This window comes from Prosopis cineraria, unplaced genomic scaffold (assembly GCF_029017545.1).
Source record: "Prosopis cineraria cultivar Desert tree isolate PC_DT_omini unplaced genomic scaffold, ASM2901754v1 PC3, whole genome shotgun sequence".
Lineage (NCBI taxonomy): Eukaryota > Viridiplantae > Streptophyta > Magnoliopsida > Fabales > Fabaceae > Prosopis > Prosopis cineraria.
The window spans coordinates 1,625,110-1,644,020 of NW_026555334.1; the positions used below are offsets into that span (position 1 = coordinate 1,625,110).

General features: G+C 31.8%; 1 protein-coding gene across 1 annotated transcript; it reads right to left on the bottom strand.

Annotated features, from left to right (window-relative positions):
• Positions 1 to 12,100: 12,100 nt before the first annotated feature.
• LOC129307213 (uncharacterized) lies at positions 12,101 to 18,715 on the bottom strand. The gene is made up of 9 exons (XM_054948102.1): positions 18,704 to 18,715; positions 18,438 to 18,615; positions 16,875 to 17,008; positions 14,869 to 14,961; positions 14,392 to 14,536; positions 14,183 to 14,293; positions 13,633 to 13,715; positions 13,487 to 13,544; positions 12,101 to 12,426 (listed from the first exon to the last, which is right to left on the bottom strand). Exons 1-9 carry the CDS (start codon positions 18,713 to 18,715, stop codon positions 12,347 to 12,349), a joined length of 894 nt encoding a protein of 297 aa, XP_054804077.1. The 3' UTR covers positions 12,101 to 12,346.
• Between the last annotated feature and the right edge of the window lie 196 nt (positions 18,716 to 18,911).

Consider the following 18,911-nt stretch of genomic DNA (forward strand, 5'->3'; position numbering starts at 1 on the left):
CCACGCACACTGGTCATCTGTGTTCATTTTTTTTATTTTTACATGCCTCATTTGTAGGCAATCTCTTGTGAATAACAAGCCACATAAAAGACTTGCACTGTTGAGGTAGATTCAATTTCCAAACTCTTCCCCGTATTTTATCCTCTATTTGATCCTCTCTCAATAGTTGACAGTATGCTAACTTCATTAAGAAGTCACCATGTTTTTCCCATTTGCACTTTATGTGCTGCCCACCGTTAAATAACTCTATACCTTCATGTACTTCTTCCCATGTAGCTTTTGTTCTTGCTTAAAGATTAGATCCTGCCTCTTCTTGTTGATAGTTGTAAGCAAGTCATTACCATAGTTATGTTTGCACTTGATAACTTGAACCCATGAGTCATCCTTTTGTTTCATTAGTCTTTATCCTAGTTTCATAAGAAAGGCTTGGTTCTAGGTTTTCCCGTGATAGATCCCAAGCCCTTTGTTTTTCTTGTTCCAACTCACATTGTGAACATTGTATTTTGTCCGGATATTTTTTAAATTTAATAAAAATAATAATAAATAATCAAAAATATATAAAAATACAAAAATAAAATTTAATTCTTTTTAGGATTATATTTTAAAAAAAATAATTAATAAGGTTTAATTTTATTTTATCATAAATAATCTTTTGTTGATTAAGATTTTATTTCTTTTAGTTTATTAAAAAACCAAAAAATATAAAAATACAAAAATAAAATTTAATCCTTTTTTAGGATTATATTTTCAAAAAATAATAATAATAGTCTTGCTTAAATTTTTTAAAATCTCTCCTAAATTATCTCAATCATTCAAAAATATTGAGAGTCAACTTTTGAGAGTTAAATTTTCCCTTCTTAAATCTTATTTTTCATTAAATGTGTGTGTGTGTGTGTTAATTTAATTTTAAAAAATTAAAAGCAAAAAAAAAGGCTGGATGAAACATTGATGGATCAGCATTTCATCACAAGCTTCATGCGGTTCGCATGCAGCTGATAACCATAGAGAAAAAAACGCAGAAAGCAAATGAGCACAGACGCAAGATTAGCCATAAGCAAAGAACAAAAAGAGAAGATATGAAGGTAGAGCCATAGCTTCGGCCATGCAACAGAAAAAGAGAGAAACGTAGAAGAACCAGACAAAGCAGCTAATGCACACGGAGAAAAAATGCACAGAAAGAAAATAGAAACGCGAGCTGCAAGCACGCAAGCTCTTCCCTGTTTCTGCTTTAAAAGGGGACAAGAGGTGTGCATGATAGAGGGACCAAAATTAGAGTGAGAGAGGCTGGTTGCAGAAAAAGAAAAAAAAAACAGAGCACGAGGACGGACGAAAATGTAGAAACAATAGCATGTATGGGACATGGGTCTTTAAGCTGGAACGAGAGAGCACAGAGATAGGAGGAAAGCTGAGAGTGACAGAGTACAGATGCACACAAGAAGAATGAAAAAAAAGGGTTGGATTAATAGTGAGGAGAGGGCACGAAACAGAGTAAAAAATCGAGGAGAGAGAGAGAGAGAGCATCGTAGCAGAAGGAGAGTAGGAAGGAGGATGGTATCAAAAATCATGAACTTGTTGTAGCAAAGAGTGCTCATCAAAATTTTTGTACTCTGAGTGACACTGAGAGAGAGAGAGCAATGACCGAGTGTAGGAGACAGACACAGAGGGACGAGAAAACTGAAAGAAAAACAGAGACTAAGAGAAAGAGGAGAAGGAGAGGCGATGAAGACTGAGAGATAAGCTTTTCTTTCTAGAAAAAAAAAGAAAAAACAGAGAGGAGGGGGCGACCGAGAGACTGAGAGACAAGTGTTTTTTTTTTCTGGAAACAAGAAATTGGGAGAGGAGGAGGAAAAGATCAAGAGGGACGAGTTTTTTCTAAAAAAAAGAGATTGGGAGAGGAAAGGAACTGAGATCGAGATCAGGGAGGGGGTTGCTAAAAAAAACTGAAGATTCTTGGTTAGAAACAGTGAGACATATCTAGGATATTGAGAGGAAGAAGACGTTCTACATACAAGTTCTCTAATATGCTTGCTTCTGAATTTGGAATGTTTACGTCTGATTTCGGTTTATTATTTCCAAACAAATTTCATGTTTAAATATCTATAAGCTTTGATCAGTGTTGGAGACATATGCCTGTTTTATCATTTAGATGCTTGCATTTCATTAGAATTCTCGGATATGGATTTTGGCTTTGTTTGGTGTTTCTGGAAGCATTCTTACTATGAACACTGCAAAATTTTACATATGTTCATGTATGGCTTGATGGACACAAACGTGTGAAGAAAAATGATAAGGAGATTGCAAATAAAATTTTGCTTGCTATTATAACTAGCCTAATTTAATTTTAGGTATAATCTCATTATAATTTTATCTTAGATAATGAAAGAATTAGTGTGATTGTTAGACAGGGTTTTTGAATATGTTTTTAGCCTAAAAGGATATGTGGATAGGTGGTGGCTTGACTTTGATCCTTATACTGATAGAGGCCCTTTATTTATTTATAATGTCTCAACATGATTCTCTACCTTCTTTATCTATTTGCATGCACATTATGTCATCACCAGAAGGGAGTTTCATTTTTGATGAATTTTCAATTTTGTAATTGACATCTAATGAAATAAGAGAGTATATATTTGTTTGTTATTTATCTTTGGTGTGAGATTTTGAAAATTTCTGCAGGCATTTAAAATGATGTCATATCGTGTAAATCAATAAAGTTTTGTAGATATGAGAGCAAAACTTGTTTGTTAATATGGGTTTCAAAGGTCTATCATAAAAATTAACTCTCTTTTTTATAATTTAAATTAATAAAATATTTAAGTCCCACGTGAGATTTCAAGAATCTTCGTAAAGACTTAAATTAATCATATCATCGTGTGGGATAATAAGTCCTCACAGATGTAGTGATTTTCAATTTTTATAATAAATAAATGATTTTTATAAATAATCATATAATACACAATTTAAAAAAATTAATTAGTCAAATTAATGCATTTAAATTGTAATCATATTTACTGATTATATCTTTTAGTCATGTGAAATTTTTGAATCTCCGTAGACTTTTAAAATAATCATATTATCATATGAGTCAATAAGACTCTGCAAATATAATGATTAAGTTTTTAATATATATATATATATATATATATATAAATTATATATTAAATCAATCAAATAAATTTAATTTTTTTATCGTGTGAGATTTTAAAATTTCCGTAGATATTTAGGATAATTATATTACCGTATAAGCCAATAAGGCTTTGCAAGTATGATGATTAAAATTTTTTAAAAATATATATATACATGCTTAAACAAATTATTGCTAACACTTAAAAATATAAATAAATTAAATTGTTAAATTCTTTTATAGTGTGAGATTTCAAAATCTCCGTAGATATTTAGAACAACTGTATTACCGTATGAATCAATAAGGTTCTACTGGTATAACGGTTAAATTTTCAATAATAAAACATAAAAAATATATATTTCTAAACTCTTTTTTTTTTCTTTATTTCAAAAATTCAAAAAAAATGAGAAAATAATTAAAATTAAATCACTTTTTATAATTTAAAATACACATATCAAAATTTTATAAATTGTTTCATTTGCAAAATAGTGAATTATTTTTAATTAATTTCTCTTCAAAAAATATTTTCACCAACAACTTTTAAAGCTCAAATTACGTGGACTTTGATCCTCATTATAGGGTACGTAGGCCTTTAAGTCAGATTTTGAGTTACGTCCTCCTTTGTAAATAAATAAATATTTCTCACTTAATTCTATCATTTTTATATCAAATACATGAATATAAAAGGAATAATTAAAATAATTATAAAACCATATTAATAGAGCACAACAAACTTCAGGTAACCGTTCTGACGAACGGGTGCACAACAAACTTTTGATAACTATTCTGATGAACGAGTGCTGTGGAGTGTGTAACACTTTTCCCACACTCAACTGACTTTCGAACCTATTTTTGTTTTTGTAAACTATCCTTATCCTCCTTTAATTTGTTTTCTAAGATTTACCACAAAATTTTGGTGGCGACTCTCATTCCATTCGGTTCCCACGCAAAGGCCGAAACCTCCGCTCACGTGCCGTCCGCATCGCATTTTTCAGACACACATCATTGCAAGAAACTAAATGGATCCTCTTTTTATCTTTTATTAATCCCCAGATAAAATCTATGTTCATTCGATCAAGGCTCTCAAAGTATAGGTAAGTAGAAGTGATGTTTGCATGGTGTAGCTTGGTATCGCAAAGCTAATCAAGGTAACAAGAGTAGTACTCCCTGTTAACGATAGTGATGTGGCTTTCCAAGAAGTAAGTCTCTTCTTTACCTTATTCACAACATTAGAAAAAGTTTCTTTGTTTACTCTGGAATCTTCAAAGCTAAGCCAAAAATTTTCAAATATTCTTAATTTACAAACATATTGTAACTCAAGCGTGGTATAAAAAATGATAAGACAATGATCAGAGGCTACTTTAGATAAAATTCGTAAATTGGATTTTGGAAACATTTGAAACAATTTCCCATTACAAAAGACCCTATCAAATCATTCCAAGATCAGATCCTTTCTTTTGCAATTATTGGTCTAACTTAATTTGGGCTGTGTTGTCTAATCTCCATGAGATCAGTGAGAGTTGTGCATTCTTCCCAAAGAGAAGTTGAAGAAAAACCTCTAGCTAAACTAAATTTATCTAACTTTAACAAAATTTAGTTAAAATCTCTTATGAGCATCTATGGGGATGTCATTGAATTAGCAATAGAAGTAATTGAGTTCTATAATAAAGATCTATATCATGCATTCAAGCCCCATAAATAAAGGAAACATAGTAGGAAATTCCAGAAATAGTATTAAATCAATAGTGACATTACAAAAGGGGTACAACCTATAATGATCTCCATCTTTAATTTTAATTAACCTAACTAACTGGCACCCTTAATTGTAAGAATCAGCCATGGCTAAACCAGAATATTTATTTCATAAAGAAGACCAAAAGAATGGAATCCCAAAAATTATTTTAAATTCGATAGTGGAATTAAATCATGCTAGAATCAGAATGTTTCAAAACATGGCATATAAGATTTAACATTGAGAAAGGAAAGATGATGAAGAGTAGAACAATTATTAAGGAAAATTGCATCAATTCGTTGTGGCTAGGAGCACCTTTGTTGTGACCAACAATTCGTTAACACACTTGCTATAGCTTAGGTCATGTTTGCCACAACTTATGGTATAGTGACCAACTTGTTGTAGCCAACACATACTCACGCACTCGTCATTGCCACACTCATTATTCATTGTGACAAACCTCACGTTTACAAAATAATAAAAATAGCATGCATAATTTAACTTTCAAACACACCTAATTAAACACTCAAACCTCTAATTAAGGCGATCTAAGAGTCCACACGTAGATAAATTAAAAATCACATTGACAGCCTTGGTTTCATCCAAATTCGGTACAAAATGAGGATCCTAAAACACATGATGCCAAAACAAGCAATGTCAAAAGCACTAAAGTCAAGTGTCTCCCCTCTTCAACTATTATTATTACAATCATTTTCAAGCATAAAAATATATTCATACTAGTATTCATAATAATTTACTTGCATCCACAAGTTGAACACATTCAAGTCTCCCCCTAGAGCTTACCATCGACTAGGAGGGTACTAAAACTAGAAGTAATTAACAATTCTCTCATTAAAAAATCGTAACATAGACCCACATAATACTTAACCCAATTCAATGCATATAAAGTGTATGCTAAAATGCTCAAATCATCATCATTATAGGCTATACACAAGTAACAATATAATCTATGCAATGACTTCTAATGTTGGCAGTGGAATATCTAATTACACATTAAAAAATAATAGAGACATTACAATTATTAGTTGTCTTTAACTTTACCCGTCTCCCTTTGTCTTGAACCGGAAGCATCTCTTTGGAAGAATGTTAAATCACAAGGGTTAGATTATACAATTTTAGTAACCAAACACATAAATTCAAGCATATAATTGTATGGCACATAGAAGCAAATTATGTATACAATCGCATTTAGCAATTTCACAATTAATCAACATGTATCTCATGATAATGTGCACGCGCATATATATATATACATATTTATTACCACAAAACATATACAACAATAATATTAATAATACATGATCATGCTCCACCCTTATTACTTTTCTTATATTTTTTGACTGAATCCATAACATCCTCGATTTTAAACTAAATTAATTGAGCTTGATTAGATTAATTAAGTGTATTAGCAAGGTGTATGGCCAGAGAGGCCTAACGGGCGTGTTTGATTGTCATTTTCAGCCCTAAAAGCAGGTTTGAAGAAGAATCGGGTCACCCAAAAATGAAAAGAGGGAGAAATCTAAAGGGCATAATTTTATGCCACATGCCGTAACTTGTGGATTAGGCCGCCACGGTGCATGCATGCTAACACACCTGGGAAGCCCTCTCTATGCTATGTGCCGCAGCACATGGACACTTCTTTGCAAAATAAGATCACTAACTGATGCAATAGAAAAGGGAGAAAACAAAGATATATGAAGTAGGGACAAAAATGCTCTGCTAGGCTTGACTAATTCAACTATTGAGAGTGTTTTGGAGCTTATAAACATCAAAGGTAAGTTTCCTACACTTAAATCCTCCTTCCTTCTTCCATTTTCTTGATGTTAGAAGTTAGAGTTTGGTTAATAATGATGATTTTCGGTCCATATAGGCTATAGGTATAAACTCATTGATTTAAATAAAGTTAATGGGAATAGATTGAGCTAAATAAACTTAGTATTTATGGGTTTATGTAGATTAGTGGTTGAGGAGCAATAAATATGAGAAACTTCCATAAATATGTTATTTAAGGAAAATGTGGTCATATTAATGACCATTAAAGAGCTCAATGATGTTAATGAGGGTTAAAGGAAGCTAAAAAATCTTATAGGCATTTTTATATGTGTGTAGAATGAATCTTGAGCTTGAAGAAGTGTTCAGTTAATAGTGAAAAATTAGTCTAAAGGTGAATATTGATTAATTTCATAGTGACTGATTATAGAGTAATCATTTTGGCACCATTCAAACTTCTTAGAAGCTTTGAAAGTGAGTATTTGAGAGGTAAAACCTTTAACCTCTCAAAGGTTTGAGATAATTAAGGGAATTCTAACTTGTACTTTTGTATATTAATTAGTTTAGTGATTGATATTTAATAAGTGAATTGTGTGAGATTGATTAAAATGTAAATGTGGCTTGTTTTGTTTGAAGAGCCCACTATAAAGTAGTGATTTAATGGAGTTCAATGATTGTTAATATGTGAAGTACAATGATTGTGAAATCATAGAGTTTAATGACTAGTTAATTAGGGGTTCAATGATGTGAATTGTGAGTTAAATGATTAAACTAGAGCTCAATGATGCAATTTATGAATGAGAAGTTCAATGAAATAGATAAGTAGAGTTTAATAAATTGATTGGGTATGTATTATATGATTGTCCTATTTATGATTGGGCATAAAGATGAGTAAATGTTTATTTGTAATAGTGCATATCTATGCATCACATGATCATGAGAGGCAGGAGTTCGCTTAAGAAGAGGAGTAAAAAATCAAATTCATGTGGTAAGGCTTCCATCCGAGTTGATGGCTTGCCTGGATTATTTATATTCACATTGTTCCACTTATTTAATGAGAAACTATCTCACTAGTTCAACAAAAGACTCAAACCTAGCTAGCTATTCACTAGTTCAACGAAGAAGCTAGTTTGGAGAAAATGACACCTCACAGTATGAGAAAATAAGAGAAACTGTGTTTCACAAGTGAGTCAAGTAAAACATGGCCAAGTAATCTCCTCACAAGTGTTTAGGCTAGGAAAGTATCGGGGTATAGGCTATTATAATGTACTATAGCCCACGGTTTTATATTAAAGAAATAAGAAAGACATAAGGGAGGTATGCTCAAACATATAGTGAAAAGGGGCACATAGTTATATGTATTGTGACCCCAATATTGGTAAATGCTAGTACAACTTGGTTTCATGAGAAATTATGTTGATAGACTATGTGATTAGTTATTTTCTTATACGAAATGGTGCTCACGAATCATGATCCTTTGAGTATGTGCATTTATGCTTGAAAATGTGAATTTTATGTTCTAAAGAATGATTTATGATTTGAAATCTTATTGTAATTAGTCACATGCATTTGAATTAATTGACATGCATTAGTAAGAGTTAGTTAGATCTTAGTTACTGAGTGGTTATACTCACCCTATTATCTTGAATATTACAGGAAATAGCTCAAGAGGGCCAGACAGAGAAAAACAACCAGAGGCTTAGGACTACAATCCTATTACTAGGCCTCTTTTATTTGAGTTTTTATGTGTATGTGACAATTGAAATTGCCAAATTCATTTTAGTTCTTACTTGCATTATGTGTTTTGTGAGTTATAAGTGTATTTTAGGCCTTAGGAAGTGAGTTTATGAAATGTGATATTTATAATAGGGCCAAAATACTAATGCAAGTAAGAGTTAGCTATATTGTGTGATGTTTATGAATTATTTGATGAAAAAGGTGATTGAACTCCCCCTTTTATGTTTTTAAATTAAGGGGTTGAGTATTGAAATTATGAGTTATAAGTGTTTGATATGATGTGATGCGTTGCACTGGTTAGTTTTAGTGTATTGCATGTGGTTCAAGTGGTGTCAATGGCTCTTGGTTTTTTATGAATGAGTTAGACAATTAATTTTGTGAAAAATTTAAAAAAAATACAAGTTTTAAAAAAAGCATCTAAATTTTGAATGCATAATAATTTGGTTATGAAACCAAAGCCATTAGTTAGGTTTTAGAAAGAAGTTCCCGTAAACATTTAGTTTGCGTTAATCGAACGTCGAATAGAGGGTTAGGGCTTGTCAAAAGTTACCCCAAAAGCTGTCAATTTGACAGCAAAAATTTGCTGTTATGGAATGTGCAATGTGCCATGGCGCATGGCACAGAGGTGAACAAGTCGCGGCCGACACCCCAATGTTGCTAAACCACCTTGTTTTCTGATTCTTTTGCGAATGCACTAATTCTTGAAATGATCTCATGCTTTCGTATAGTTGTAAACTCTGCTTTATCTATTTCAAAATCTTTGGAAATGGTTTTAATTTTGAAAAACTAGAGATTCCAACTTTTTCACCTATTTGCAAACTTGGTATTATTGCATTTACCTTAAACCAATCTCTTTAACTATGGAGATTCAGAGTTAATTATAGATTATAGAAGGAGGATTTTACAGTTTGTATGACTGAATTAGCCTCGCTCTCCAATTGTAAATGGTGACACAACCAATATCCTATACTTACTCTTGAATCATGGATTCCCCCATTCTGAACTCATGGGTTGACAATTTGCCCTGTCCAAGGTAATAATCAAGAACCAAGACATTGAGGCATCATGGTGCTAGTAAGTACCACGTGGATTTCATAACACCCTAATCTCTCAAGTGAACTCTCACCCATTTGTGATCATACAATATGCTCATTTTACTCAATGATTTGTCATACATGTAAATTTAATTAGCTTATCTCATAATCAAGCACTTACTATTAAGACAGGAATAAATAACTAATATTTAAACATCATGCCAATATCATAATCTCGTGCTCAAGGACATAACTTCATCATGTTTATTATAACCAATATTTAACATTATGCTATAACTATTCCTTCCCTTAACACATATCTATATCATCATGCTCATGCTCATTCATGCAGTCTTTATGGAAGCTATAGATCATAATTCCTCATCGACATATTCTTAATCTTAATTAGACATTCAAATTATCAAATTCATGTTTAATAAATCATACATCCATAGCCATCACATTCATGATTATCGTTTTAAGTATAATGACATGCTATAGCTATAATCATACCTCACTCGTCACATAATCACCCTCATGCTCAAAAAATCACATATACATTATCATGTTCAATGACTTACATCCAATCACATACTCATCATTCAATCATGTTTAAGTAACAAATGTAGATCCCATTCAATCATGCGAAACATATTTGCATCTTCACCAACTCATTTTAAATTAACCCAATTCACACAACAGTCAAACAAATTCAAGATTGTAGACAACAAATATATAAACTTCTGATTACCTCAACTCTTAGTTTACCAAACCAAGAATATACTTGAGTCGCCACATAATCCTCTAATCTTGAACAAGAGCTCCAATAGTAGTCAATTTACAATTTACAATCATCATACATGATTGATGACTAATTGTCATTAATTAGCCCTTAATCACGATTAAGACCTAAGGCCCTAATTAGTGATATTAACAATAAACAATTCCACTTTTAACCTCCATTAACTTATTTAACTATCATTAACCTTAGGTATTACTGTTAACCCATTGCATGAGCTTAAACTTAGTTAATAAGTGCTAATGTTAATCTTAAACCTATTATTAACAACTCTAATCACCATCATTAGCCTAAACTAATGATTAGAAATGCAAATAATCATCATTAGACTCCATTAAAGTCATCTAAATGACTGTAACTTGGCCCTAGATTCGGACCTTCACTCTCCAACTTATAAACTTCCAGAAAGAAGCACAAATAAGGTAGGAGAAAAGCATAGAAAACTTACCTAATGATTTAAAGGCTTCAAAACACTCTAAATACACACCAAAATGGGACCCTAACAGAGCTTTCACTCCTCCTTCTCTATTTTTTCTCAAACTTACCTAAAATCTGATAGTTTTTACAACAAAATTAGGTTTTAAAATTAGGTTGTGACAAACAGTCGAAAACGAATAGCTCCACTTAAGTTCAACTTTTTAAGCCCAACTTAGTCCAATAATATTTCAAACTTTACTCTTAATTCTTTAAAGGATCTTTAGGCCATCCAATCCAATTATTAACTTCTTAGTACCCTGATTAATCAATTACACTACTTAATTAATTGATTTAACCTTTAAATTAATTTTAAGACGTTACACAATTCAAAACAACAAGTTCTAAGGAACTTTTCCAAGCTATAACTATGCCCCCCACCCTTATTAATGGCATCTAGGCAATACGAGAAATTCTTGTTTTCTTTTCCTTTTTTTCTTTTTCTTTTAAAAACTAAAATGTTAAGTCCCATAAATGACACTGCTAATTGGCTTGTTATTTTTTATTTTTACAAATAGATAAAAAAAATTTTAATTAAACCCGCTGGTTCAATTAATTTGATCAAATATCACCCTAGTATCCATTCTAATATTATTGGAGAAATTTGGAACCAATTCGAATGGTAAAAAAAAAAAAAAAAACTTGACTTCTCTCTATTTATTTTCCCTTCATTTCCTCTTCACTCACCATCTCAACTTTTGCATTAAATCAATTAAACTATAAACCATTCAACTGGATTTTTTAAATTTCTAAAAAATTTGTAATTTTTTAAAATTCAAATCATATTTCTATATATAATTAATATAGATTTACACATTATAAGCATTGAAAAAAAAACGATTATATTTTTACATTTTACCTATACTCAGCTTATTAATTATTTCATTGTTTTTCATTTGAAACCAATTTTTTTTTAAAAAATTTGTTATTAGTTTGTCTTTCTTATTTAAAATAATTAGGATACATTTAAAATCTATTAATTTAATCAAAACCGATAAGAGTGCACTCCAACCAAGATTATTTACCCTTAAACCAGTACTTTATCTGGTTTGATGGCCAATATGATTTTTAAAGCCTTTTAGCTTTTCAATTCAACAAGCATGATTTTGTACGCTTGAACCTAAACCCACTGAAAATTAGGTATGTGACTTTGATTAATATCCTCAAGGCCTTATGAGATTTAAAACAAAAGAAAACAAAACTTCGACAAAAACCTATGCAAGTATATATATGCTCAAATGTAAAATCAAAATAGACAAAATTTAATTCAACAAGCATGATTTTGTTCACTTGAACCTAACCCCATTGAAAATCAGGTATATGACTTTGATTAATATCTTCAAGGCCTTACGAGATTTAAAACAAAAGAAAACAAAACTTTGCCAACAACCTATGCTAGCATACATATATATATATATATATATATATATTCAAATGAAAAATCAAAATAGACATAATTTAATTCAACAAGCATGATTTTGTTCACTTGAACCTAATCCCATTGAAAATCAGGTATATGACTTTGATTAATATATTCAAGGCCTTATGAGATTTGAAACAAAAGAAAACAAAACTTTGCCATCGACCTATGCAAGAGTGTGTGTGTGTGTGTGTGTGTACACTCAAATGTAAAATCAAAATAGACATAATTTAATTCACATGATCTTCCAGTTTTTCTCCAGTGCAATACAGATACGTCTAAGACAAGTTCCTGCACTCAAGGGATAACCAGAAACTGCAAAACCAATATAAAAAGAGACAAATGAAAAACCAAACAATGACCCTCACTTGCACAATAATAATGATGATGATTACAACACAATAATAACAATTAGTAATACAACTTGTACAGACAATATAAAGTACTCTCTTCAATTCTATTTACAAATTACTTTCATTATTTTTATTGGAACTAAGAAACACATTAAACCTCTTTTAACTTTTTCTAAAAATTCAACAAGATTTCAACTTTGTTCTTATTAAATATGCGTACTTTAAAAATAAAATATTCTAGCATTTCATAGCCTTCTCAACATTTAATAAAGGCAAAAGGATAAAGATATATACAATAATTACTGAAGTATTCTATAAATAGAATCAAAATAAATACTCTCTCCACCCTACATATAAGACAAGAGAAGTAAATAGTAGAAACAGAAATTAGTACAGAAAGCTGTGAGAATGACACAACAGAAGGTGAAAATACTTTAGAATGGTGGAAAGCAAAATTGTCTTTGATCCTACCATTAATTATAGAAACTAATAATTTGTCCAACAATACAAAGAAATCGAAGCTGTAGATCTTCGGTTTTTTTTTTTTTTTTAACAGTTCAATCCTTGATAAAAGAAAAAAGAACAATTCATCTTTTTAATTATTTTTTTCTTTTTGATAACAATCCTTTTAATTAAATTACTTACCCCTATTTGTCGACCTAGCAAAACAAAATACAAAACAGCATACTGGATTTGACCAAACCCAAGAAAAGTACATCAACCTTAACCCTTCGTTTGGATGGGAAAAAAAAAATAGAGATGAAAGAAAACTAGAAGAGAAAACTCCTAAATTTTTTTTTACTATTTTTGGAAATTTCTCCTCCTACTTTTCTCTATTTTCCTCTCACTTTTCTCTCCATCCAAACCCAGTCTAAGGCATTCATTATCCATTAATTAAAAAAAAAAATTGCAATAAGCAATACAAGTTTACTCTTTCTACAAGAAATTCTGACATAGCCTCATATATCAGAAATTAGCATGAATTTTAAATTTAAATTTACTCAATATCGTTGAAAAACAACCTGATATTAGATCATCCACATAGTCTGCTTCAATTTTTCCATGAGCCATTGCACCGACCTGAATAATAGTTATTTACACAGATCCATTAGTGAGACGAGAGCAAAATTCATGTTGCAAATTTGCATGAAGGCTTCATCAAGCTCACCACAAACACAAGGTTCTCATGATGGGCAGCATTACTGATGTAGTCTCTCAACCGAGCAGTCTTTGATGAATTAAAAGATAGGCCTACACTAGCATAAGTAAAAAATTAGGGGGGGGGCCTACAAGTAAAAAGCCCACTTCGATTTTTAAGATTTTTTCCTGATAGGTGATGAGTTATTAAAAAAAAAAAAAGGGAAAAACATAACTACCAATCCCTATAGTTTCATCAGGTTTTGCTTTTAGTCTCTATAGTTTCAAAAATATTGGATGACATCTGTTTTTCAGATCCCTATAGTCTCAGGTTTTTCAATGCTTTTAGTCCCCGTTATAAGGATTAAAAATATTGAAAAAAACTACAGGAGCTAAAAGCAAAACCCGATGAAACCAAAGGGATAAAAAATTATGTTTTCCCAAACAAATATATCAGCAAGCTTCAATTTTATAAGAGAACTTAATAACAAACACCTTAAAAAATTCAAGAGTCTATATCCTCTTCACACTATTGAGACTACGCATTGACAGGTTAGTGTTACCTGTCTGACAACACTCACCTATTTTGTGGGAGCTGGCAGGTAAATGTTTAGTGACAGGATTTTTAATTACACGCAATAGTGTTGCATGATTGCTCTTAGCTTTGATACGGAACTTCTGCAATAACTCCACTACATTTATTGTGGAAAAGTTGAAATCATGGCATGAATGTGATTGCGTTAAATGAAAACATGGATGTAATAATACATTTCATAGTAGAAAAACCTACCCATCATGTTACAAAAGCCTGCCAAAGTTTTTGGTATGTTAGCATGTGGTGAAACTTTGATGAGAACTCCTTGATCGGTTCGGATAAATACAGCACGTAACCTACCAGCCATGTGGAGCCGACTACTCATAATTTGAAGGAGGGCCTAAATTCAAGAAAGATTGCAGAATGATCAAGAAAAAGGATAGGTTTCCACATTGTATAGATGCTATATGAACATTCATATTAATTTTCAACTAAAAAATACGGAGGCTAAAGAGTCCACTAACGGAATCTACAAAAACTAAGAAAGAAAATAAACATTAACAGAATATTGGAACATATCTGTTCCTCAACAACCAAAAAGTTTGTGAATGCATTCACATAATTAACCAAAGCAAGGGTTTTACTCTGCTGCAAGAATAACTTGCTGGAAATTCATAATCTAAATCACTTCATATTTGGCCACTTTGCATAACTTGATCATAGACTACTGACCTCATGAACAATATCAGGTCTAAAATCATAAGGATTCTTATTTTGCTTCCGCAGAAAAGTGGCATGATCATCTGGATTCAATATCCGGTATTTCTGAAAGAAGATAGAAAATGTTAAAAGCCCATTTTCATATATTGGCCAACAAAAATTCCAAATATATGAATAATCATTCAGCAAGATACAAAGAATTATTCTTATTCTTTTTCCCTTCAAATTGTTTAAGAATGAAGGAAAGATATCTCACACAAACATAAGGCAAAAGTTTTTTTTTTTTTTTTGGTGCGGGGGGTGCAAAAACACAAACGAGACAAGACAAAAACAACAGAAAAGAAAGTCAAATAGAAAGACCGTGATTTGTTTGTGGATATTACCCAAACAATCAGTTTCTGTAAACAAGTATTTGTATTCGTGAAACAGCTTTTAAAAAATATGATATAATTTTATCTGCATCCACGAAAAATATAATTCAAAATTTTAAAATAAATCAAACATTAATAACATTACAAATTATAAAATATAACATAAAAATATAAAAGACAATATTTACAACAATTTTTATATATATTTTAAAGAGATGCCAAAAAATAACTGTGAACTGTTTTTTTTTTTTATTTTATAGCATGGACATATGACAACAACAACAACAACAAGCTTTTATCCTACTAGGTGGGGTCAGCTACATGGATTGCAAGACGCCATTGTGCTCTATCATTTATTAAGCTTTTAGAAATATTATTAATTAAGAGATCGCGTTCAATAACTTTCAAGAGTGTTCTCTTAGGCCTTCCTCTACCTCTCTTAATCGAACTCAAAGTTATATGTTTCACTCTTCTCACTGGTGCCTCCCTTGGTCTTCTTTGTACATGCCCAAATCATCTCAACCGATTTTCTACCATTTTTTCCTCAATAGGTGCCACCCTCACTTTTTCGCGTACGTACTCATTTCGAATTTTATCTTTATGTGTATGTCCGCACATCCATCGTAACATTCTCATCTCTGCTACTCCAACTTTATGCTCTTGCTGTCCCGTTAGAGCCCAGCATTCACTACTATATAACATTGCCGGTCTGATAGCAGTGCGATAAAACTTTTCTTTAAGTTTATTAGGCACCTTACGATCGCAAATAACTTCTTTAGCTTTTCTCCAATTAAACCACCAGCTTGAATTCTATGTGAAATATCTCCACTGATTTCGCCATCATTTTGAATAATGGCTCCCAAATATCTAAACTTTTCCACTTGAGGTATAATTTGATCTCCCAATTTCACTTCCAAATTATTGTCGAATGGTCCTTTACCAAATTTACAATATAAATATTCCATCTTACTTCTACTCAGACGAAAACCTTTCAACTCCAATGTCTTCCTCCATAACTCAAGTTTGCAATTAACCTCTTCTCTTGTCTCTACTATAAGAACTATATCATCCGCGAAGAGCATACAATTCAGAATTTTCCCTCGAATAAGTTCCGTCAAAAGGTTTTTGGAAATTACTTTTTTTAATTTTACAAATGTCAATGATTCAATTTGGTTCTCTAGTTATTTTAAGTGCCATCCCCACCTAACTCTGTATTTAGAGCCTGCATGTTTCATAGGGAAAGCTTTTTCACTTGGTAGTTGGTTACCAAACAAAATAAAAATACTTCCTATCATTTTTTCCTTTCTTCAAATAACTTTTCAATGTACCAAACTTTCCCCAAACTGAATAAATTGTTTAGGTATTGCCTAGAGATTTAAAATCATTGAAAATAAAAATAACTGTGCCAAACGTTTTTGCATCAGTTTTATAGAACTCTTTCTAATTTTTTTCCTTTCTTCAAATAACTTTTCAATGCACCAAACTTTCCCTCAAGTGAATAAATTTGTTTAGGTATTGCCTAGAGATTTAAAATCATTGAAAATAAAAATAACTGTGCCAAACGTTTTTGCATCAGTTTTATAGAACTCTTTCTAATAGGAGGAATTCTAGGCTCACTACTACCAAGAAGTTAATCAAAGTGAATACCTTCCCAACATTAGCAACACAAAGTGAGGCTCTCTCAAGAATAAAATACACTCCAGTTTCAGAGCTTTGAGAGCATGGTGCAAGTGGAATTCCTGGATGTTCTTCAATGGCACTATCATTGTGTTCTTCATCCCCTGTTGAGTGATTATTTCCATGCATCATTGTCTACAATACAGAATTGAAGAAATATATATTGATGAAAGAACTGGAGAAAAAAGTATCAAGGGATACAAAAGTGGGAGGAAGAAATATGGAGCAGTTATCAAGGAATCAGACCAGAAATCTGTCGATCAACACTTTCCCAATATTGAATCAAAACACTGAAATCAACTAGCTTTAACAAGGCATCAGACCAACAATCAAAGATTAGGGATGGGAACAAGCTAGGCTAAGCCAAACTTTGACCAAATAGACCTTAATCTATAACAAGAACCTAGAGCCTGAACCTAAACCTGAGCATGTGTACATGTTTTTATGCAATAGGCCTAGCCCGAAACCTTTTTAAAGGAATACCTGATATGGAGGCCTTTAAAAAGGTTTAAGGAATTAGGCATTGAAGGCCTTAAGTAGGCTTTGAGCCTACCAAAATCTCCATGGGCCTACATGTTATTTAAACAAAACTCAATGATTTGAATAACAATTTAATAGATCCGAATTAAAAAAAATCAACCTAAAGATAGTTGAGATCTAAATTCAAGACAATGATCTCACTGACAATAGCATATAGAACAACAGAATTATAGGACACAACAATACAACATAACAAGAATAGCATCAAATGAAAATTTAACAATACAACAAAATAACAGCAGCATCAAATGGCAGCAACACCAATCTAGGCTTCAATATAAACTCCTCCTGTTGTTGCTGTCCATTAGAAATTGTTCTGTCTAATATCATAAATTAAAATCCAGAACATATTAATACAAGCAGCAAAGAATAGAGCATTCTAACAGGTGATAAAGTAACAGAGAACTGAGACATAAAGGATGGAATCTTCTCAGCAGAAAATTGTTCATATGGGTAGTCTAATCAGGATGAAAAGAGTACTGAAATGTAATAATGCAAATAAACGTAAAAGTTATCATCCAGTCCAATTAAATGATTCTTTCATTTGAGTACCGACTCCATCTGATATTTATAATTGCAAAAGTAATTTATAACAGTTGTTGATGTTCATGCACTTGAGTTTCTGCAATCTGCATATATGGACATGTTTGCAAATAAATGCTTAGTCCTAAAATTTTCTATTTCCCTATTCTCCTTTGTAATCGTAGGCTGGGTCAAACACATGTGCTACGTTATCATCTTACAGGTGCAAAAATGAAATTAAAAAAAAATTCAAATTTCTTTCTTTGGGGATGACATTAGTACCAAATGAAACTCTACATGAAACAACAACCAGAAGCAAAGGCAACAATCTAACTGACAAAAAATATAACTCAACAAAAGCGAATACATATCAACCTATTGCCCCTTGAGGCTTTCTATCATCAACTCTGTTGCACATTCAAGCTACTTAGGAAAGGCAAATGAGTATTGAGAGAAACGCAAAGAACTTACGTAAGCCGCAGTTCTGACACTGGAGCCGGGAGTGACGAAGACAGGCAGGGTAAGACCGTGCGACAACGAGCTTCAGACTTGAGCAATGCGAGGTAGCATGGAGTAATAGTATGAGGGCGGCAATAATATTATCATAAAAGTGAAGCTCCGCCGAATGCCTACCGAATTGCCGTCGGAACTACTGCCGTCTGCTCAAACGACGGTAAGTAAATGACCTTCTGCCGGTGAAGGAGACTAGGTTAAATACAAGAAGTGAACGAAAATACACGAAGCCACATATATAAATCACTATTCATCAGCACTGCAGGACTGGACGGCACTAAATTTAACCTAACTCTGATTTTTTTTTTATAAAAATAATTGGATTAGGCATATAATTTGATTTTATCTAGTTATAATTGAAAGAGTAACAGAATCGAATTTGATTCATAAAATTAAAAGATTAATTTTATTTGTTTATTACTCACTTAATTA